The sequence below is a fragment of the Cervus elaphus genome, chromosome 5 (genome assembly GCF_910594005.1).
Source record: "Cervus elaphus chromosome 5, mCerEla1.1, whole genome shotgun sequence".
NCBI classification, from domain to species: Eukaryota; Metazoa; Chordata; class Mammalia; order Artiodactyla; family Cervidae; genus Cervus; species Cervus elaphus.
The window spans coordinates 34,877,861-34,903,419 of NC_057819.1; the positions used below are offsets into that span (position 1 = coordinate 34,877,861).

The following is a 25,559-nucleotide window of genomic DNA, read 5'->3' on the forward strand; positions in this document are numbered from 1 at the left end:
GAAACTTTGTTGTTGAATACATGGAGTAAAAAATAAGAAGATTGAAATTATTAAATATAATCAAACATACATATCTTAAATAGGTAATCATCAATTAATTATTTGTATACAAGTGTGAAGATAAATGTGTATTAACATTCCATTTTGCTACTCTTAAATGCTTGTTAAAAATATTTGTCTTTAATAGATTTTGTCATGGGTTTTGTAATATCTGAAGGGGAAACTGCCAAGAAATTACTGTGTACTGAATAATGATGAGGCATTTCAGTTCAGTTCAGTTCAGTCGCTCAGTCGTATCCGACTCTTTGAGACCCCATAAACCTCAGCGTGCCAGGCCTCCCTGTCCATCACCAACTCCTGGAGTCCACCCAAACCCATGTCCATCGAGTTAGTCATGCCATCCAACCATCTCATCCTCTGTCATCCCCTTCTCCTCCTGCCCTCAATTTTTCCCAGCATCAGGGTCTTTTCCAATAAGTCAACTCTTCACATCAGGTGGTCAAAGTATAGGAGTTTCAGCTTCAGCATCAGTCCTTCCAATGAACAGCCAGGACTGATTTCCTTTAGGATGGACTGGTTGGATCTCCTTGCAGTCCTAGGGGACTTTCAAGAATCTTCTCCAACACCACAGTTCAAAAGGATCAATTATTCTGTGCTCAGTTTTCTTCACCGTCCAACTCTCACATCCATACATGACCACTGGAAAAACCATAGCCTTGACTAGATGGACCTTTGTTGGCAAAGTAATATCTCTGCTTTGTAATATGCTGACTAGGTTGGTCAAAACTTTTCTTCCAAGGAGTAAGCGTCTTTTAATTTCATGGCTGCAGTCACCATCTTCAGTGATTTTGGAGCCCCCCAAAATAAACTCTGTTAATGTTTCTGCTCTTTCCCTATCATTTGCAGTGATGGGACTGGCTGCCATGATCTTAGTTTTCTGAATGTTGAGCTTTAAACCAACTTTTTCAGTCTCCTCTTTCACTTTCATCAAGAGACTCGTCAGTTCTTCTTCTCTTTCTGCCATAAGGGTGGTGTCATCTGCATGTTTGAGGTTATGATATTTCTCCTGGCAATCTTGATTCCAGCTTGTGCTTCATCCACCCCAGCGATTCTCATGATGTACTCTGCATATAAGTTAAATAAGCAGAGTGACAATATACATCCTTGACGTACTCGTTTTCCTATTTGGAAACAATCTGTTGTTCCATGTCCAGTTCTAATTGTTGCTTCCTGACCTGCATAAAGATTTCTCAAGAAGCAGGTCAGGTGGTCTGGTATTCCTATCTCTTTCAGAATTTCCACAGTTTATTGTGATCCACACAGTCATGGCTTTGGCATAGTCAGTAAAGCAGAAAGAGATATTTTTCTGCAACACTCTTGCTTCTACCATGATCCATCGGATGTTGGCAATTTGATCTCTGTTTCCTCTGCCTTTTCTAAAACCAGGTTGAATCTGGAAGTTCACAGTTCAGGTATTGTTGTAAGCCTGGCTTGGAGAAATTTGGAACATTACTTTGCTAGCGTGTGAGATGAGTGCTATTGTGTGGTAGTTTGAGCAATCTTTGGCATTGCCTTTCTTAGGGATTGGAATGAAAACTGATATTTTCCTGTCCTGTGGCCACTGCTGAGTTTTCCAGGTATTGTTGTAAGCCTGGCTTGGAGAAATTTGGAACATTACTTTGCTAGCGTGTGAGATGAGTGCTATTGTGTGGTAGTTTGAGCAATCTTTGGCATTCCCTTTCTTAGGGATTGGAATGAAAACTGATATTTTCCTGTCCTGTGGCCACTGCTGAGTTTTCCAAATTTGCTGGCATATTGAGTGCAGCACTTTCAAAGCATCATATTTTAGGATTTGAAATAGCTCAACTGGAATTCCATCACTTCCACTAGCTTTGTTCATAGTGATGCTTTCTATGGCCCACTTGACTTCTAATTCCAGGATGTCTGGCTCTAGGTGAGTTATCACACCATTGTAATTATCTTGCTTGTGAAGATCTTTTTTGTACAGTTCTTTTGTGTAGTCTTGCTACCTCTTCTTAATATCTTCTGCTTCTGTTAGGTCCCCACTATTTCTGATCTTTATTGAGCCCATCTTTGCATGAAATGTTCCCTTGGTATCTCTAATTTTCTTGGAGAGATCTCTAGTCTTTCCCATTCTATTGTTTTCCTCTATTTCTTTGCACTGATCACTGAGGAAGGCTTTCTTACCTCCCCTGGCTATTCTTTGGAACTCTGCATTCAAATGGGTATATCTTTCCCTCTCTCCTTTGTTTTTTGCTTCTCTGCTCTTCACAGCTATTTGTAAGACCTCCTCGGACAGCCATTTTGCTTTTGTATTTCTCTTTCTTAGGCATGGTCTTGCTCCCTGTCTTCTGTACGATGTCAGGAACCTCTGTCCATAGTTCATCAGGCATTCTGTCTATCAGATCTCATCCCTTAAATCTATTTCTCACTTCCACTGTATAATTGTTAGGGATTTGGTTTATGTACATGCATTTCTTTTCATTGTGATAATCCCGAGACACTGCAAAATATTTTGGTACTGTCTACACATTAAAGAATTATAAGGTTATTTTGAGTGTAGTGCATTAATTCTCCTGGGATCTCAGAGGTAACAACAGTCTGAAGCTATTTTCAATACTCTCCAAAATTGGATGTTAAACTTTGTGATACATAAGGTTGTCCAGGCTCCTTTAAAGTGTCTTACTGTTCATTCAGTACAAGGACTGTAAAACTCAGGCTAGTGACCCTTTTATTCTTAGGTTTTCAATGAAAGGCTTACATAATTGGTCCATTTATTTTAGATTGGAATGGAAAAAAAGTCATTAATTTTAAAATAAGATCATTAAAAACAGATAATATATTTTAAAGGTGTTAACTCTGAGTAGGGATTATATGCCTTAAACGTCAACTGATAAGAAACATTTGGGAAACACTGGTAGAAGGTGGCATATAAAATATATGGTAGACTTCAAAACTTGATAAGGAAAAGTATGTAGATTATTTTCTTAATTTTACATTGCTGTGATAATAATATTTTGAAATAATTGGGGCAAATAAAGTGTCATTAAAATCAATTTTATTTCTTTCTCTTCTTTTTTTAATGTGACTACTACAAAAATTAAAATTACTAGGATGGATAAAATATTTTCCTTCTATTATTTTTCAAATGGGTTAGCATTAATCTCTAAGGAGAGGAATAATAGCTTGAGAACAGTAATAAAGTATCACGATTATAATTTTTTTAATTATGATATCTTTACACAAATGCAGGTCATTAAAAGCATGATGTTAGACTATATTTATTGACACTGTGTTTCCAATATGCATTTAATTAAAAGGAGGTAGATTTAAAATAAATCTTGAATATAAGAATAATGTAGTCATATATAGTTCTCAAAGTGATCATAACTGAATGGTGGGATTAAAATAGATTCTTATTTTTCTTTTGTATGCCTTTCTGTTTTCTTTAACTTCTACAGTAAGAAAAATAAATCTTGTTTTTGTTTTTTAGTTGCTAAGTCATGTCTGACTCTTTGTGATCTCCTGGAGTGTAGCCCTCCAAGCTCCTCTGCCCATTTGATTTTCCAGGCAAGAAAGCTGGAGTCAGTTGCCATTTCCTCTCCAGGGGATTTTCCCAACCCAGCGATTGAGGAATGGAAGCCCAAGAAAAATAAATATCCTTTCTTAAGAAATATGTATATAGAATTATGGTAGTAAATGCAAGCAAAAAATAAAGACCTTGATAGACTTTTACTAATACGTGATTTGGGTTAAAATTTATGAAAATCCAAAACTCAATTTCTTGTGTTTTGATTCATTTCTTTTTTTCAACAAGATACAATGGATTCAAACTAATATTGATGCTGAACATAAACCTTATGATTTCTATATGCATTGATAATGTCTATGTAAAGCTTCATGTTTTATCTGGTAATATCCATACAACTCCTCTGTGAAAGTGTTAGAACTCACATAAATGACAGGATAGATGTCTAGCTGCTAAAAAAGAAAGAAAGAAAGAAAGAAAGAAATGAGACAGGAATAACTATGAAGTAAAAACAAAAATGTTAGCCATTCAGTCATGTCCGACTCTTTGTGACCCCATGGAGTGTAGCCCACCAGGCTCCTCTGTCCATGGGATTCTACAGGCAAGAATACTGGAGTTAGTAGCCATTCCCTTCTCCAGGGGATATTCCTGACCCAGGAATCGAACCTGGGTCTCATGCATTGCACATAGATTATTTACCATCTGAGCCGCCAGAGAAGCCTAAGTAATGCTGCTGCTAAGTCGCTTCATTCGTGTCCGACTCTGTGCGACCCATAGACGGCAGCCCACGAGGCTCCCCCGTCCCTGGGATTCTCCAGGCGAGAACACTGGAGAGGGTTGCCTGTTCCTTCTCCAATGCATGAAAGTGAAAAGTGAAAGTGAAGTCGCTCAGTCGAGTCCGACTATTCCTGACCCCATGGACTGTAGCCTACCAGGCTCCTCCGTCCATGGGATTTTCCAGGCAAGAGTACTGGAGTGGGGTGCCATTGCCTTCTCCGAGCCTAAGTAATAGATATACATTAAAAAATAAATTTAGCAAAACTGTGATTTTTAAGTATTAGCTTCCAAATAGTATAAATGAAAAAATATCTGGTTTATCTGCTATTATATATTTATAAGCATTGCTTTTAATAGTTCATAATAACACTCACTTGGTAAATTAATTCCTCTCTAAAGGATCATTTGACAGAACAGACTTTTATAAGGAAACTTTCAATTGGAAACTTTAGATAAAATGCATCCTCTCAAACTAACCTAGAGAAAGGAATTCAGAAAAGAGCTAGTAATTAAAATGTGACATATTTCATGCCAATAGTTTTAAATTGCTGAACAATTTTGGCCAATTAAAAACTTAAATCCCCTAAGGAGGAACTCAGTTTGGGAATCTGAGTTACTTTGAAATGAAGGAAAGGCTTTGTTGCCAATCTGCAGCCACTGTGTCATGTCCAAATAGATGGGATCTTTGAGAGCAGTGTGGCTGGAATCTTCATAGTAAAGCCACTACAAGGAGATGACAACCAGATACGGTTTCATAACTACCACAAAAGGACAATGCAAGCTTCAATTCAAGGTGTTTCTGAGAAACTGGTATTAAAAACAGGGGGTTAACAAAGCTTAAGTGTGAAAGCAAAATAGTCAGTCACTCAGTAGTGTCCTACTCTTTGTGAATCCATGGATTGTAGCCTGTCAGGCTCCTCTAAATATGGAATTCTCCAGGCAAGAGTACTGGAGTGGGTAGTCATGCCCTTCTCCAGGAGATCTTCCCCACCCAGGGATCAAAGCCAGGTCTCCCACATTGCAGGCAGATTCTTTACCAGTGAAGTACAGATATGATTGTGAAAATCTGCAAACAGCCTTAGGCAAAGTCCTTCCCAGAATATTATACTGAAACAAGGGGAAAGTAATTTTAAGTCAAATGCACTAAATTATGATTGACAAGGTATGTCACAGTGTGAAAAATAAGAATAATTGGTCAGTTACCATTTTATTATTTTTTATTTCTATTTCACTTTGTCTCAGACACGTCCTTATTTTCAATATCTATATGACAGAAGAGTCAAAATGTCAAGAAATAAATAAAAGTGTTTCACTTGAAATAAAATAAGCTGAAATATCTAATTGAGCCTGCATTTAAAAGTAACAAACAGATCAACAAACAAACTTTACCAGTGAGAGATCAGAGCATGTAGAATGCCAGTGGTTATTTGTAAAAAGAGAAACATAAAGGTGTACCAGCTACATCAGATTAAGGTAATATAAATAGGATGAGGACAGAGTCATCTCCAAGTTGGAAAGATTTAAGATCATAGTTATATAATCTTACAGTGTTGAAGATTTAAAAATTATAGTTCAAATCTGTTTTGCCTTATCAGTTGTTCTTTTATTAACAGTTAGGATATAATAGTTTTGGGTTTTCTTTTTTTTTTTTGGTTTAAGACCAAGAAACTATCCTTTTAGAATATATGTCTATACATAAAATTTCAACAATCATGTTTTGCAACAGTGTTTTTCAATAGTGGCTGGAATCCAGATACAGCAAAAAATAACACACAGTGTAACCATCTGTAAGACAGTGATTCTGTATTTATCCAACCATCAGGGCATATCTGCACACTCCAACATGGAAGATTACAGTCATACACACATGTGAACTAACTTTGTAATCAAAGCTTGTAGTAGAATATTGATTTCTCCAGTGAATCAGTCAATCAAAGTTCCTGCAAAGTTTTATACTACAATGATCCAGTATAGATTCTTTTATGAATATAGCAGTTCTATCAATCCAATGCATCATTTCCCAAATCAGTATGCAGTTTTTTAATCCAGATAAATAGTACAAGCTTGCCCGCACCTTAGAAGTCATTCTCTTGCCTGTGTTTCCATAGGTGACCATTCATATTAAATACTATAACCACAAATGAGTTTTATCTATTTTAGATTTTAACTAAATATATACTTTAATGTACATTTATGTGCTCTGCTTCTTTGCTCAGAATTTTTTTCATTTTTTTATATCCAACTTTTCAGCCACTAGCACTTAACTGTCTACACTTACATCTCTGCTGCAAAGTGCCATGACCAAAGTTACCAATAACTTCCTTATTGCCAATCCAGTGCCCATTCATCTGTTGTATACTTTCTTGCTTTGAACTTAGCCTTGAAAACAGTTCCTTACTAAAAGTTCATGATGGTGTACTCCGTTGGCTTTCCTATCTCTTTGTGCTATTATTGTTTAGTTTTAGCTTCCTACCGCTGTTTTACTCTTCTCTCTCCACAAACAGTAAGTCTCCTACATATGACTCTTCGAGTTGTGAACTTTCAAAGACGCTAACACGTGTTCCCTCAGCGTCAGGCATAAGGGAAATTGCAGCTTGCTCTCCATCTCCTCTTGCTGATGATCTTTCAGCCCTGCCATCTGCCCCCTCCACTCCCTTCTCCAGTCAATAACTCTTCTTGCCTGCTTCCTCAGTGCCAGCCCCTGTGTGTCAGCTGTTGGACTCTACTACTGTACTTTTCAAGGTACTGTACTGTAAGATTAAAAATGTGTTTTTATGTATTATTTGTGTGAAAAGTATTAGAAACCTATTATATTATATTATGTATTATAATGTATTATATAGTACATATATATACATATATATAATGTATAATGTATTATATAGTACAGTACTATAGAGTTGATTGTGTTAGTTGGGTAACTAGGCTAACTTTGTTGGATTTTTTTAGTAAATTAGACTTATGAATCTGCTCTTGGCATGGAACTTGTTCATATGAAGGGGACTTCCTATGCTTACCTTGGATACCTCCATCCTTGCCACAGAATCAAATTTTAACTACATGCTCTCTGTCTCTCCTTGTGACCCAGAGCTCTCACCTGACCCTGGGCCACCTGATTCTCCAACTAAAAGTTTCTATTTGGATATGCCAATATGTCTAAAATTTAACTAAATATACTCCCCAAACTTGTTTCTCTTCCTGGGCTTCCTACGTTAATGAGTAGCATCATTGTTCACCTTTGTATGCTAACTAGGTAATATGACATTATCCTTGACCCTACCCTCTTCCTCCCATGTCTATGTAATCACTCATCTAATCCAGCTAATTCTGCTTGTAAGCTATTTTCCAAATATGGACACATCCTTACATTATTGCTACTGCTCTTCTAGTCCTGTCCCCATCATTTCACATACTTCAACACTCTTAATTGGTCACTAAATTGAGCTATTTTTCTCAAATAAAGAACTTTCATATACTAATGATGTAATGTCAATGAATGTTAATATGATACTCATATTTCATTGCTTGAGTTATTAGATGGTTCCGATAATTAACATTTTATTGCAGCGAATGTGATTTCCTAGAAAAATAAATTTTCTTTTCCTTATAATGTCACTATCAAATCTATACTCCATTAAGAAGCCTTTCACATATAATCATGGAGTCTTAGGTGATTTAAAGTAACTCTTAGATTTTGAAAAATATTTTAGAATCCTAATTATTCTTTTTTAAAAAGGAGAGACAGATATTGTACAAGTAGCTTCAATATAAATCTCACAATTGATGCATTAGCCTTGACTTTATGCATAGTAGAAAAATATCTTCCTGTGGATCCTTCCACATAGAGATTGTTTGTGAGCTGAATAAAGATATACTTAAGGGTGATGTTAGACCTTTAATCACTAGAACACATACATGTCTTAAAGTGTATGTAAATGGCTTAGGGAACTACAACTCATAATTATTTGATATAATTTCAAGAATCTGTCATAATTACGCAAACTCCTCACTCCACACAATTTTAAATCAAAGTAATATATAGTTTAACTTAGGAAATTAAGTACTTGAAAGGCATTTCCAAAACAAATGTACATTTAGTGGGTAGAAAACTGCACTATTTTTGGCAATCTAGAATGTCCAAATGAAAACAATTATTTCCTAAAATTCATAGTCATATATTTGCACTTTATCCTCCCAACTGAATGTGCAAAACTAAATATATATATAAACATTTATTTGAACATCACTTCTGAAATTCTGTGTGTGGTCATATTGTCTGATGGCGAATTACTTGCACTTACCTACAGATTTGAAGCAAAAATATATATTTCAAGCCAAGTCAAACTTAATCAAGCATTGTATTTTGATTTTCAGTTGGAAGAAAATAAAATACTGTCTCTATATAGTCAGTACAAGTCCTTACAGTTAATAAAGATATTATTTGTTTTTAATTCTAAGCACTCTTTACACTGCAAATCTACACATTTTACTATTGAGAAAACAAAATTCATGGGTGTAGGGTGTCCACAATTTGCAAAGAAGGTTTAGTATTTCCTCTAAGTATTCAAAACTATGTCTGACCTCATTTAGTATTTATTGGATCCCATTACACAGATTTCCAAGTTTGCTAACCAAAGAAAGCATAATTTAAGATATTTGATACTCAGTGAGAGTGAGGGATTTAGGTATTTTAGTAAAACTCAAAAGATTTTTTACTAATGTAAAAAACACTGGAGAGAAATTAAGAATGTCACATAATGCTTATTAGAAAATAATAAAATACTTCATCTTATTCAAAACGGAAAAAAATATTTTATGAAAAACCTTATAAGTGTGAAAACAACACTCTAATATAAAGCAATAACACTTGATGATGTGCTGGCTTTTTTTCTTTACCATTAACATTTACCTGTTTGCAAGCTTTTTCCCATTTTATATGGTAGCAGAAAGATTAATAAACTGGAATTCAAGAATTCTATCTATCCTTATATCTAGCAGTAAATAATGAGTGGATAAAGATAAATATAACTTCCCTGGCCTTAGTTTATTCTCTTGGATATTCATTTAGGGAGTTTTTAGTTTTCTGTGCTTTCTTTTTATAAACTATCTGGGGGAATGAATTCTATGTGTGAAAAATGATTAATATTTACCTTTCCTTCATATATCATTTTTATCATTGTCTGTCTGAGATGATGTATCCCTCAGGGAAAGGAAACATCTTTTTCAAGTTACTTTAACTAGTACAGCACTCTATACACATAGGTACTTAGTACATAAATTTAAAATGTATTGCCTTTTCACTATTTTTATACATTTTTATTCATAATACTAATATTTTAAATAGAATGACTTTTTAAAATCATGTCATTACACAAATTCTGTCACAAAACTGAGGTGGGTTTAGTTGTATTATAACAGAAGGAGAGAAATAAATAGGCATATGTTTCCTACTCACATATAAATACCTTGCTGATACAGACAATCCACACAAGTTAGTTTTGCTTTCTCCAAGAAGTCATTATAGAACTGGTTGCCCTGTTTAATAAGGTTGAAACACTAAAAATGTAAAACTGTATGGAAAACTGCTTGGTTAAACCACAAGGAATATCAAAACACTCCAGATAATTCCAGCATTACTTAGAAAAACATTATCTTTCCAATTGATTGTTAACATAATTTTATCACAGTTAAGAAAAAGTTTTGTGATGATTCAAAAAGATAAAAGCTCATAATATGATTACTGACTGCCAAGTGCTTGCATTACATCTCTTTATGGTTCAAAATATTAAAAATGTATACCTTTTGTGTTAGACACAATTTTCACCTAATAGAAGAATCATTAACGATATTCATTCAATTTCAGTGCATTTCCTATAAATAATTTCTGTAATTTGATGCCATATTACATTCCAGCCATCAACAGAATCATATAGATTTTCTTCTATCCAAATTCGATTGTTCCTAGTGCCCAATAGTTCCTTTATAAACCATGTTTCACTATGTCTCTATTGAATGCTTGTACTGATGCTTCAGATTTCTGAATTGCATAATTTTATTTATCTTTACAATGTACTGAACTACCTTGCCTTCCTTAGCAGCATCAAATCATCTCTCAAACACAGTGTCATATTTTCCCCTTCATAGGGGCCAGATAGCAGTATTCTTGAGAAGATTCTTATGTATTGATATTGCCAGGTATCAATATTCAGTCTTCGCCATGTTATCACAAAAATAATATGTTATTCACACTTTATTTTCATTGTTTTGTCATTTTCTAGCTCCACTTTCCCACCATCAACAATAACTACATTTTAAATAAAAATCCTAGAGAAACACATTTAATTCTCTTGTTCATACTTGATAGTTTGTACACCATTAAAAATGTTTCCTGCTATTGCTACAAATTTCAAGTACTTTTATTTAGCCAAATATGTCTTCATATTATGAGAGCGTGAATAGTAGTTGGTAGAGTAGACTGCCTGTTTAATAAAATAAGTTAGTAAAATAGTAATATAGTTATTTCATAGACTTTCAGACTTAGAAAAGAATGTGCAGTTGGACTAATTTCTCTAAATACTGTGGCATATCATGCAGCTGAGATTTTATTTATGCCAATATAGGAGGCAAAACTGACACCCTAAAATGTCTCTTTAATATACATACTACTTGTGTACTAAAGAGACAATCAAAGCCCAAAAGACTGAGACAGTAATTTCAATTTTCCCCCTAACTGCCTAAAAGAAAGCAGATAGAAGACCTGTACCAGGAAGGGAGCTGTCGCTGCAGGTTAACTATAATGTGAACTAGGTGTGGACAGGGAGGAACTTAGCAAATCCATGTGTGTTAAAATTCTTCTCTATATTCTATTTTCTCTGCAGGGCCCAGCAAACATTTGTTAACCAAACATTTGCTTTTTCATCTGTCTGAAAATTGCCTTCCTCCCCTCTGACGTCCTCTTTTGCTTTACTGAGGATAGTACTTAAGGTGAGGTTTTCAGTCATTTAAGGTAAGGGTTTCAGTCATTGAGGACAGTATTTAACGTGAGGGTTTTATTACTTAAGGTGACGGTTTCGGTTTTCCTGGGTCTCTCCCATTTATATACATTATTAAACTTTGTTTGATTTTCTCCTGCTAATATGCCTCATGACAACTTGATCCTTAGCCCAGTCAGAGAAGTCTAGAAGGGTAGAGGAACATTGTTTCCTCTCTGACACTATTCTGTTTGTCCATCTTCCATCTCTCATCCAACAAAGTCCAAATCCACTCATCCTGAAGACTCATTCAATTATTACTACCTTCACCACCTCTCCTTGATTCCCCAAAGGGGAAATTATATTCTTAATTCACTTAATATTTTATGTAGGACTTTCTACGACATTTATCTCCTTCTATCTTACATAACATAATGTGATTTTTTTTCCTGATAAACCATAGTATTCCTGTTATCCAGAGCACACAAAATAATGCTTGCTACAGAGCGAAGTTCAGTGACAAACACATAGACTTCTTAACTAGTTTGGCATAGATTCAATTATAAATTAATTCAGCCACTTATTCTTAACTTCTTGTGTTTCAGTTTCTTCATATAATCTTCCAGTGATAATGCTGCTTTCTTCTTACCTTTGAAAAGTTGTACACATGTTTAAAGGATGAAATGTTTATTGAGATATCCCATCTTGTATTCCACTTGCAACTTAAAGTGGAAATGCAGCTTAATTAAATCTGAAGAGCATACTAACATCTTGCCGTAAAGCTTTATAACCCGCAAGTCTTTCATATTTATTACTTTGCTAGTATCACATATTGCATAAAATATGATCAAAGTTTAATATAAAATGATCATGTGATAATTACTATCATTGTTTATATGAATTTTTAGAGGTTTAATTTTTTAAATTTAATTTAATTTTAATTTAATTTTTTCCAATATCAGACAGCTGATGTATGACAGGCATAATACAAACATGATCTTTTTACATGAAACACATAGTATATTCCCTGTCTTTTTGGAAAAAAAATCACATGTGTATATATTTGGAAAGTCTTACATATGTGAGTATTATAAAAATATTGAAGATAATCTATTTATCTAAAATGCTCTTTAACTTAGATTACTTTGTGATTTTCAAACACCAACCAGTTTATTTAATGATTTTTTTCCTTTTTTTTTTTTAACACACAGCTCTAAAAACACTCCTTTCTGTTTTTCTGTCTCCTAGTCTTTTTTCTTTGGAATTATTTTTAATGAATAACCTGACATGTAGCTTTTTAAAACGAAATCATCTTTACAATTTTGCAATACAAAGTATAAACGTCCAATTTGAAAAAGTCTTAAAGCATTCATACATATATCATTCATTCCAAAGTATCTTAACATAAATATAAATTGTCATTCTTATGGTATTTTGTTACCATATATGCAAACTATCTATGAAACAGCTTTAGTTAACCTATAAGGTAAGAATCACTGTGTAAATAATTAAATTGTTTTTGATAAGCAGTGACAAACAATGAAGTACTGTTCCTAGTCTAAAATAACCTGGGAAACAGCATTGTGGAATTAATATCTTAAACTAGAATCAACAAGAACTGATAGCAACGGCTACTGAATATTTCTAGCTCTTTATTTTAGAATACTAAATCCCTTAACCTCTTACATTCTTTTTAATAGAGCCAAACCCTTAAATTTTCTCAGTTGCATCACTTCTCTTAAGTAGCAGCTTGTACTTTGAGATCAAGCAAACACATCATATTGGGTAATGAAACAGGAAAAAGAACAAAGAGGAATTAGAGAATGTATCTTATACTCACGGAATGCTCTATAAAATTCTTCAAGAGCCAGGTGCTTATCTGAGTTAAAATCATCATATTTCAGTAGATCATACAAAGTACAATCAGAAAGGTCCTTGCCAAGGTCTTCCTGTTTTATCACCTGAAAAGAAAATTAAAATCATGCAATTATATCAGTGTCTTAACATTTCTATAGGTAATTTAAGTCTACACGAGCAAAGAACTGAACTTACAGGAAACCTGGGTTTTCAGTTACTGAACGTTTATTTTCAAGTGTTTCAATGACATAAAATTATAAATTTGACTTAGCTTATTTTGACACTCAGATAGATACTTAGAATTTAGCCTGAAAGTTCTAATACAAAAATCTCCCAGTAGGACCCAGAAAACTGAACATTAAAGGGGCATTTTTGTATTTTACTCATTTCCTTTGCTCCACTTATATTGACTCAAGGAGATACTTTACTTCTACATGAAAATTGCCTTCTAAGTCTCAGTGACCCATGTCAAAATGGAACAGCTCTTTCCCAACAAAAATAGTCAGTAGCTTGTTCCAACCTTCATCTTCCTATTATTTGTGAAAAATGAAGTTAGATTTTTTTTTCCCTCTTTTGTCTAACATCCTTCCCAGCTGGAATTGAAGCCATTTGGGATTCTGAATTAACTCCCTGGATCACAAAGGAGCTATTAAACAAACTACTGTTTCCAGGAGCCAGTTAGAATTAATGCACCAATTGATGATGGAAATCTACCCAAGCATGGGTGAGAAAAATCGCCAAACTGCTTTTCTGCTCTGTGCTCTGTTCCATGGACTGTGGCAGTAGCTCTTTTAAGACTCCACTGATTTTGACTATAGCTTGTGTGGCAAAAGGGCTCCCCAATATTTTTCAAACATTCCTTTTCCCCAGGTAGCTGCATGGCTGTGTCCAACAGTCTTTCATATTTGTCCACAGAGGGAGTGGTTCATATTGCTTGGAGGTTTGCTTCACAGTGTGAGTTTTGTTAAAGTTGGTGCAATAAGGAAACACAAGCTCTGAAGTCAGCCAGCTTTGTGTTTAGACCATGCCAAGGCCACTTAATAGCTCTATAATTTCTGGCAAGTCACTCAACCTTTTCTCGCTAAGAAATTAATGATAGCAAACTCTACATCTCCTGGCTGGTGTGCAGATTATAAATACAAATATACACACATATACAAAGTTTTAGTCAAGTGCAAGACATATAGTATACACTCAGACATAATCATTTAATGTTACAAATAATTATATATATACAAATGTGCTTCTTATTATAATAATTCATTGGAGTTTTCCACACCAACTTGTGGATGTTATGGTTACGTATAGTTTGAAAGATTGAGACTTTGTCATAACAATGACAGATTGGTGATAATGATGTCTCAAGAGCTATTTTTCACTATTTTATGGAACACCCCTGTGTTAAAAGTTGCCATGCCTGCGTGAGGATGAGCTGTAGAGACAACTCTGAGGATGGAGCTTAGGCTATGCGTCACGAGAAGCTCCTGCCCTGTCACCTGAGTGGTGACACGCAATGACAGTGTTTGCACTGCTAAATATAGCTTTCACAACATCATGTGCTCTCTATCCTTATTTGCTGTATTCAAATTTCATTGGCTAAGCTGGCATTTGCTGCCTTAGGGGAGGAAAAACGCGAGTGGTTTATCTGCTTTCCATATATATAGGTACGGTTGATAGTGAGTGGTAAAGCCCTTGGCTTTAGCACAGTCCAGCTGGAGGGATTAACGAAACTACTTAATGGCTGGAGCTCTCTCTCCTATAAGCCTAATGGGAAAACAAATACTGCTTTCCTGTTTAGAAAGCAACCGAGCTCTCAGCCACTCTCCATCTGTTGTTTATTAGATGATGAGGAAAGGCTTCTCCCGGGTGGCAGAGGGGCAGTGTTTTTGGTCTTACCTCACTATGCTCTTTCTAAAGACCCGTGGGGCCAGCACCACAGTAATTTTTAGGATGCAGTGACTACAGAATCTGGCCAGATATTTTAATACTATTTTTTCTGGCTTTAATTCACATACTTCTTTGTGAAATGATGGAACAGAAAGTTGGGAGAGAAGCTTTCATCATTGTCTCATATTAATTTCTGTTCTAATATTTTATTCAAGGTAAATTGTGCATAAACCAAGAGAACAGATGTCTATTTTTTTCCTTAATAGTAGCTTTGGCATAAAACTAGCTTGCTTTTGATTTGATCTTGATTTGATCATGATGATATAACTCAAGCTGGATATGCTGTTTTAAGGAATGTGCTTTAGAAAAGTGCATGGTTCTGGCTAGTGAGCTATATATATGTACAATTCTGCTCAATGATATTTGGCCATGCTATGATATAGGGGTTACGTGATTCATCCCCTCATTCATCCATTGTTTAATATACATTTTCCTCATTTATTCCATTTCTGTTCAATGAAATAGTCTACTTAAGACATGCTTCCTTGTAAGCATGTTTCTCCTTTGTTTCTTGATGGGAGCTTTGGCATGGTCTGAGGTGTTTCAATGTGGGAATTATTATCTTGTGACCTTTTAACCATCATGGGAAAATTGCTTTAGATATTCTGAGTTCTGATAGCTTTAAAGAGCTGTGTGGTTGACTATTGAGAAGAAAATATAAAACAAGATAGAAGCAGTAATACATTAAGCACTCTGGCACTGGGAATCCAAACTTGTAGGACACTTATTTCATTTATTGTCTGGCTCTGGTTCTAAAACTTTTCCAGTCTAACCTCTTCAAAATGCATGTGTTACGTCTGACATAGAGACTACTGGCAAAGCCGGATTCACTGAACATACTGTCATTTAAAAATACATTTTCATTAGGATAAGTACATTATTTCTTTATACATAATGAAGTTAAGTGCAAGTCACTCAGTCATGTCTGACTATTTGTGACCCCATTGACTGTAGCCTTCCAGGCTCCTTTGTCCATGGAATTCTCCAGGCAAGAACACTGAAGTGGGTAGCTGTTCCCTTCTCCAGAGGATCTTCCCACCCAGAGATTGAACCCAGGTCTCCTGCATTACAGGTGAATTCTTTACCATCTGAGTCACCAGGGAAGCTCTTATATATAATGCTATTACACAATTAATAGGGTATTGTGTAGTGTAAATGTAACTTTTATACTCACTGAAAGTGAAAGTCGCTCAGACGTGACTGACTCTTTGCGACCCCATGGACTGTATAGTCCATGGAATTCTCCAGGCCAGAATACTGGAGTGGGTAGCCTTTCCCTTCTCCAGGGGATCTTCCCAACCCAGGGATCGAACCCAGGTCTTCCACATTGCAGGTGGATTCTTTACTAGCTGAGCCACAAGGGAAGCCCAAGAATACTGGAGTGGGTAACCTATACCTTCTCCAGGGCATCTTCCTGACCCAGGAATCAAACCGGGGTCTCCTGCATTGCAGGCAGATTTTTACCAACTGAGCTATATACTCACTAGGAAATAAAAAATTATGTAGCTTGCATTATTATAATATTCACTTGACTATAGTGGTCTGGAAGTGAAAATCGCTCAGTTGCATCCAACTCTTTGCATTCGCATGACCTCTAGAGTCCATGGAATTCTCCAGGCCAGAATACTGGAGTGGGAAGCCTCTCCTTTCTCTAGGGGATTTTCCCAACCCAGGGATGAAACCCAGGTCTCCCTCATTGCAGGCGGATTCTTTAACAGTTGAGCCACAAGTAAGCCCTCAGTGTCTTGGAACCAAACCACAATGACTCTGAGAAATGCTTATAAAATATACAGTATCTCAGATGATCAACAAGAACTGGAAAGAGAAGTAGAAAATGCCAGAGGCAGATGTAGAGGGTTGTCGCCTGCTGTGAGATATATGGGTGTTAGATTTCTGGGGATAAGGCATGACTTGGAAATCCAAAGTTATTATATTAACTTTCATGCAAGAGGTACAGTGCATGTCATTTTGATGGTCTCGAATCATGGTGATGAGACTATTTGTGTAGGAGGTAGGAAGACAGAGGAGTGAAATCTTCCAGTTTTGTTTCTTTTCTTTACTCTCCTTAGTGGAATAGGAGTGAAGGAAGAAGCAGAACAGATTCCCTCTTGGGCCGGACTGTGGACTTTGAGCTCTACGCCCAGTATCTATGGAAATGACATACCAACTGGGAGACCAGGCCCCTGGAAGGAAGAGCCCCAGCACCTAAAAGAATACCTTAATTATCTGTGTAGCTGAATAGAATCATACACTCTATTACACTTATTGGAGAATGACCACAAGCCTATTGATAATTGTCCACTGTTAACTACCTAGGCTTAAGGCATATGAATCAAGGGTTAACTTTGAGTGTGTCTTTCTTTTTCCTTTGTTCAGACTAGTTTCAGGGAATTTGGGGTGTGGGTTTGGGCATGTATGCTTAGGGTATTTAAGGTTTTCACAAAAACTGGTCAGGGTCCTTGGCTAAGAGGAGACTCTGCCTTGGGCCCGCCGGTGTAATAAACAGCACTCCACTATCTGCATTGTCCTTCTGAGTGAGTCTGTTTCTCAGAACACATGGCCACAACAGGAGAAATGATGAACTTAAGAGAAATATACTCTTCACATCGCCAACTACAAATTCACACTTGCCATCTGCCTCTACAAGGATTAAAACTTGAGCCTCTGTAGCTGCTGCTGACCTTTAACACCCCTTTAAAGGAATTCAGAGTGGAGATCAGGAATGAGGCACTCTGTGCTCTGGGCAAAACTGGCAGAACAGGTCTTCAGTTAGAGATTATTCAGGGGAAGATTTTATTAGCCCAATTCTTGAATCTCCTCCAAACTAGAAAAACACTAAAATCCTTCATGGTGATATCCCCACTTCATGACTAGCAGTAATCTTCATGAGACTAGTAGAAACCTTCTGAAAAACAACATGTGCTTGATTGCATGTCCTCCACCTTCACCAAAATCACATGTAATGTCCCTCCCCCTATTTTTTTGGACTAGTTTCTGAGAGCTATGCTGTCTCCCAGTCTATAGTCTTCATTTAACATCTCTCAGGTTGTGCATATTTTTTTACACTTGACAATACATTCAAGTAATGTGAGCTCTCCTTCATCCTTTGCAAACTATTTTTCTCAAACTAATCACGAACGTGTCAGAATCACAAGGTCTTAGTACTGACTTAGAGCTCAGTGATCCTCTATTTTAAAGAAAACCCATCACATTTATGAAGTTGAGTAGAGGCAGATATATTCACTCCTTTACTTGACAAATGTGTAAATTACATTAAAGCCCAAGGCTCAGAAAATAAACATACTCCTGTGGTAACAATATGCATCTCCATGCATTGCCTTTAAGTTTCTCCCACAATAATATATAGGTTGGATCTTTTATTACTTAGCTCGCCAGACAGCTTCTTGTACACTTTCTTTCTTTCCCTCTTCTTCTTCCCCTTCCTTCATTCCTATTTCTTTCCTTTCTTTGCAACCACCAAATGCCAAAAATAGAGCTAAGGACTGGAGATAATTAGTAAGGAAGAAAAACACACTCTGCCCTTATGGAGTTAATATTCTAGAAAGGATGAGTGAGGACAAGTTATTATAAAATTCTGGGAAAAAGATAATTATAGATTGCCAATCATGTTTAAAAAAATAACATAAAAGGACAGAGGATAAATAATTAACATTATACATTATAGTTGCTTAATCATACATAACTGATGCTACCCTGTGATAAATGTATTTAAAGAAAAGAATCACATGGTTATAATAACATCTTCTAAGTTACCTTTTAGGTTTTATAGCATGTCTAGCTAGTTAAAAGACATCTAAAAATCATTAGGGTCAATATTAATTTTTAAAGGCTAGTGAAATACAATATTAAATCATTGCTGGGATGAAAACTATTTTATTTTCAAGGCATACTGTATGGCTCACTGGGATTCTCTAAAGATGAGTACCAGCATTTTTAATGTACCTTGATATTCTAAAGACGCTACAAATAATATGTTTAAAAATGAAATTTTGGTACATACATATAATGGAATATTACTCAGTTGTAAATAAAAGCAAATAATAGCACTTGCAGAAACATGGATAAATATAGAGATTTTCATACTGAGAGATGTAAGTTAGAGAAAAACAAATGTTATATGATATCACTTATATATGAAATCTTAAAACAAACAAAAGGTACAAACAAATTTATCTATAAAACAGAAATAACAACCACTTGTAAAAGAATGAAACTAAAACACTTTCTAACACCATACACAAAAATAAACTCAAAATGGATTAAAGATCTAAATGTAAGACCAGAAACTATAAAACTCCTAGAGGAGAACACAGGCAAAACACTCTCCAACATAAACCACAGCAGGATCCTCTATGACCCACCTCCCAGAATATTGGAAATAAAAGCAAAAATAAACAAATGGGACATAATTAAACTTAAAAGCTTTTGCACAACAAAGGAAACTATAAGCAAAGTGAAAAGACAACCTTCAGAATGGGAGAAAATAATAGCAAATGAAGAAACAGACAAAGGATTAATCTCAAAAATATACAAGCAACTCTTGAAGCTCAATTCCAGAAAAATAAATGACCCAATCAAAAAATGGGCCAAAGAACTAAACAGACATTTCTCCAAAGAAGACATACAGATGGCTAACAAACACATGAAAAGATGCTCAACATCACTCATTATCAGAGAAATGCAAATCGAAACCTCAATGAGGTACCATTACATGCCAGTCAGGATGGCTGCTATCCAAAAGTCTACAAGCAATAAATGCTGGAGAGGGTGTTGAGAAAAGGGAACCATCTTACACCGTTGGTGGGAATGCAAACTAGTACAGCCGCTATGGAAAACAGTGTGGAGATTCCTTAAAAAACTGGAAATAGAACTGCCATATGACCTAGCAATACCACTCCTGGGCATACACACCGAGGAAACCAGATCTGAAAGAGACACGTGCACCCCAGTGTTCATCGCAGCACTGTTTATAACAGCCAGGACATGGAAGCAACCTAGATGCCCATCAGCAGACAAATGGATAAAAAAGCTGTGGTACATATACACCATGGAATATTACTCAGCCATTAAAAAGAATACATTTGAATCAGTTCTAATGAGATGGATGAAACTGGAGCCCATTATACAGAGTAAAGTAAGCCAGAAAGATAAAGACCAATACAGTATACTAAAGCATATATATGGAATTTAAAAAGATGTTAATGTTAACCCTACATGCAGGACAGAAAAAGAGACACAGATGTATAAAACAGACTTTTGGACTCTGTGGGAGAAGACGGGGTAGGATGATCTGAGAGAATAGCATTGAAACATGTATGTTATCAAGTGTGAAACAGATCACCAGCCCAGGTTGGATTCATGAGACAAGTGCTCGGGGCTGGTGCACTGGGAAGACCCAGAGGGATGGGATGGGGAGGGAGGTGGGAGGAGGGTTCAGAATGGGGAACACATGTAAATCCATGGCTGATTCATGTCAATGTATGGCAAAAATCACTAGAATATTGTAATTAGCCTCCAACTAATAAAAATAAATGGAAAAAAAAAACTGAAAAAAAATATCAGAAATAGAGTTACAGATGTAGAAAGCAAACTTGCAACTTTACCAGGGATGGGGGGGAAAGAGGGACACATTGGAAGATTTAGTTTAACATATACTCATTACTAGAGCTTCCCTGCTAGCTCAGTCTGTAATGAAATTGCCTGCAATTGCAAGAGACCTGGGTTCAATCTCTGGCTCAGGAAGATCCCTGGAAAAGGAAATGACAATCCACTCCAGTATTCTTGCCTGGAAAATCCCAAGGACAGAAGAACCCGGTGGGCTACAGTCCATGGTATCACAAGAGTCAGACATAACTTAGCGACTAAACCACCACCACCACCATACACATTATTAGGGCATCCTAGGTGGCACTAGTGGTAAAGAACCTACCTGGCCAATAAGAAAGACGTGGGTTTGATCCCTTGGTTGGGAAGATCCCCTAGAGGAGGGCATGGCAACCCACTCCAATATTCTTGCTTGGAGAACCCCATGGAGAGAGGAGCCTGGCAGGCTGCAGTTCATGGGGTTGCACAGAGTTGGACATGACTGAAATGACTTAGCACATATGCATACACATTACTATCTATAAAATAAATAACTAATAAGGGCCTACTGTATAGCTCAGGGAACTCTACCCAATGCTCTGTAAAAACCTAAATGGGGAAAAGTTATAGATATAAATATATAACTGAATCACTTTGCTTTATGGCAGGAACTAACACAGCATTGTAAATCAACTATACACCAATAAAAATTCAAACAAACAAGCAAAATAGCATGTTTTAAATTACTAATAATTCTCATTATGGGTAAGGAGATATTGCTATGGACATTCATAAAAGTCAAAACATGCTATAAAAAAAACATGCTATTATAAATATTAAACATGGTGTTAAGTTTTGGTTTTTGTTTTTTATTATTTTTTTTCTTTTTTTCTTTTTTTATTAGTTGGAGGCTAATTACTTCAAAGCACTTTAGCTTTCAAGTTATTGTAGGAACAGCCTTAAAGAAAAACAAAATAGTATTTGAAACTAGTTACTATGGTTTCCAGACACAGCTGAAAGTATTGCTTTTTTCATTGTAGCAATGAGCTGCACCAAAACCAAAAATTATAGGTCTTACCTTTCTCTGTTAAATGCTAACCATTGTTGTTATTATTGTTATAAAATCCTTAGCTCTTGAAAGGTAATTCCCAGTTCTACTAGGATCTACCTACTGACATTGCCAATACTGTTCTGAGTCCCAGTTTCTGATGCCTTATTTTGTATACCTGACAGACTTGTGGGGTTTTTGAATAGGATTAATTACCATGGCATTCCCAGAGAGTCCCCACTTATCCCCTTCTCTATCCACACAAGTGCTTGTTTGTTTGCATTTAGTTTGTTCCCACTAAAATAGCATTTTATCTATGAGGCAAAACAATTTCTACCAATCTCATTGTAAATAAATATGTTGACTAGCCAGCAGAACCTTTTAAAAAACCTTTAAATTTGTAATAGGCTTAACAACTCTCAAAATAAAGATTAACGACCCATTCCCTAAGTAACAGTTCTAATAAGTTTTAAAGAAAATGAATATGTACAAAGTCTGTAAAGACATCAGCATCATGCCCATCCTGTTAGCTAAAAATATCTAGTGTTATTTATTCTGTTTTTATTTAATTTTGTAAATGTATTCACACATGGTAGTCATTGAGCAAATGGCTTTTTAAGTCAAATGTACATATAACATAATAATCTAAATCCTGAGAACAAGTAGTTCTTATTATTTTAATAAACAGTTGGCATGCATGCACATTAGGGGAATATTTCATTCTAATAGGTATTCCTAATGTGAATCAGCTTATTAAGATGACAGAATCTAAATGAAGAAAAAAGCTAAATCAATACACTCAATACAGCTGCTTATTTAAACTCAGAATCACAAGGGAATAATTTGGCTTACTTAAATTTCATGGGTGGTTATTTTATGAAATGAGGAGAAGGCTGGGGGACATACTTTCCAAGCTGTTAGCACCATTTGCCTTTAAGAGCACTATGTTGGCTGTTCTTCAATTAAACCTGGAGAATTTTAGGCTGAGGAGGCTCTAATGCCTTGGTGCAAAGATAATCCAGCCAAAACATAAGCCTATAAATGCCTCAAGGTTATGAAATCAAAACCTATCACAAACAACTATGCTTTAATCTGTAGCCAATCAGGACCTCCCTTACTTTGTTTCCATCTTCTCTTTGCAAAAGCTTTCCTAGTTCCCCTCCACAGAGGGCTTCTAGCTACTTCTGGTTTGGTGCTGCCAGATTTGAGTGGATTTTTGCTCAAACAAGCTCTTAATATTTTAAGGTTAAGTATTAAAAATTAAGCTTCAGTTTCTCTTTTAACATTGCTAACAAATTCAAGGGTGCCATTCTATTGAGTGAAGTCTGCCTATATATCTTCTCATCTTATCCTGAGGAGCAAATAGTTGGGACTATGATGCAAGAAGTAGTTGTTCTTTCTCTAAGGGACACTTTATTCACCCTGCTTTACCTCTGTGACCCTGTGAAATCCATCTTCTCATATTGCTCATTTTCCAATCTGCAGCAATCTCCTTTCCTTTCCAACTCAAAGGCATCATAGTACCCTCTGGAAATCCTGTTCTGATCAGAAAATTTTCTTTGCCTTATGTTTCTTATGAAAACATTTTCTTCACCACATTGACTTTAAGAAAATCTGACTACTCCTTAAAACCATTTGTCCAATACATATTGGACATACATAATTGAAAGTTAATTTTTCTCTTATATCTGTTATACCTCAATGGAAGAAAGATCGTCAATAGCTAAATGATTCTCTACTGGCACATCTGGATTATTTTTTCCCAAATAAGTTTTCTTTCATTAAACAGAGAATATAGATAGGTAGGTAGATAGATAGATAGGTAGATAGATAGAAGGTGGATGGAGGGATGATAGAAACTATTCCTTTGAATGTCAGGTCATTCAGCTAGGTAATTCTTTCCTCCTCTGTCCCCATTTTACACCAATGTATTTACCTCTTGATTCACAATGTTTCTGTCTACCTAAACTCTTTATCAATGTCCATAGCAACTTAAAAAGGCATATGAATAAACCACCAGGAAGATTTCTATGATTCTTTTCATAACTACTGGTTATTAATCTTCTATCTTCTGAAGACCTTTTCTTACATGTCAGCCTTCCAAGAGGAATGTGATCATATCTTAGATTACTTCATCCTGGAATCTTTAATTCAAGCCTTACAGGTCTGTTTTAGAAATAACAAATGTCCTTAAACCCATAAATGCATTACTATGTTGTCAAGTGCCTGATCACACTTGTCACATACACAATACCAGGGAAACCTTCTCTTTATGTTTCAAATAAAGATACTTTATATTTGTTAAAACTTTTGCAATGAGTTATTATCCTATGACACCTGCAAATTTAGAGCATATTTCTACAAATTTTTACTGAAGCAAACATTAATTAACATCAGATTTCAGAAAGCACTGAATTCTTACTGTTGGAAAAGACAATTTAAGAGAAGGAAGAGATACAAATGATAGAGATGAACCTCAGACAGTTGTCTAGATTTACACAGTGGAACTGAGAACAACAAACAAGTGAGGTTTCACCTGATCAGCCTAATCTACCGGAAGAGCCAGACCATTTGATTTTGCTTTAGTATACAGAACTAAAGTGAAAGAGGAAAGTGAAGAAGTTGGCTTAAAACTCAATATTCAGAAAATTAAGATCATGGCATCTGATTTCATCACTTCACGGCAAATAAATGGGGAAACAATGGAAACAGTGACAGACTTTTTTTTTATTGCAGGGGGGGCTCCAAAATCACTGTAGATGGTGACTGCAGCCATGAAATTAAAAGACACTTGCTCCTTGGAAGAAAAATTATGACCAACCTGGACAGCTTAATAAAAAGCAGAGCCACTACTTTGCCAAAAAAGTCCATCTAGTCAAAGCTATGGTTTTTCCAGTAGTCATGTATGGATGTGAAAGTTGAAATATAAAGAAAGCTCAGCACCGAAGAATTGATATTTTTGAACTGTGGTGTTGGAGAAGACTTTGAGAGTCCTTTGGACTGCAAGGAGATCCAACCAGTCCATCCTAAAGGAAATCAGTCCTGAATATTCATTGGAAGGATTGATGCTGAAGGTGAAATTCAAATACTTTGGCTACCTGATGCAAAGAACTGACTCACTGGAAAAGACCCTGATGCTGGGAATGATTGAAGGCGGGAGGAGGAGGGGACAATGGAGGATGAGATGGTTGGATAGCATCAAGGACTGGATGGACATGAGTTTGAGTAAGCTCCAGGAGTTGGTGATGGACAGGGAAGCCTGGTGTGCTGCAGTCCATGGGGTCACAAGAGTCGTACATGACTGAGTGACTGAACTGAACTGAACATAAAACTGGCTACTGGTCAAGACCATTCAGTTCTACAACCTCATTCTGAATAGGATCCAGGCAATTTAGCACAGATTCAAGAAAGATATTAGGGCCACTCAGAGCAAAATAAACTAAAAGCACCCATTTGTTTTTAGTCGCTAAATCGTGTCCAACTCTTGTGACCTCAAGGATTATAGCCACTAGAATCCTTGTCCATGAAATTTCCCAGGCAAGAATACTGGAGTGGATTGCCACTACATTATCCAAGGGATCTTCCCAACCTTGAATCGAACCCATGTCCCCTCCATTGGCAGGCAGATTCTTTACCACTGAGCCACTAGAGAATCCCCAAATGCTCATTTACCTGTTGTTAATAAATGGAGGCAATACATATTAAAACAAAAGTTCTCAAAAAAACACTTAAAATGTGATTGACATATTGCCTTTGTCATACAATGATTAAGACACATATATGGGAGAGAAGACAGTGATACTCT

General features: G+C 35.9%; 1 protein-coding gene across 4 annotated transcripts in view; it reads right to left on the reverse strand.

Moving 5' to 3' along the window:
* Positions 1 to 25,559, reverse strand: part of FSTL5 (follistatin like 5) — an 864,807-nt gene that overhangs the window by 400,825 nt on the left and 438,423 nt on the right. For all 4 annotated transcript variants that reach the window (XM_043902330.1, XM_043902328.1, XM_043902329.1 and 1 more), the window contains exon 6: positions 13,139 to 13,259. In XM_043902330.1, the coding sequence (XP_043758265.1) occupies positions 13,139 to 13,259 (121 nt within the window). The remainder of the gene's footprint in view (positions 1 to 13,138; positions 13,260 to 25,559) is intronic.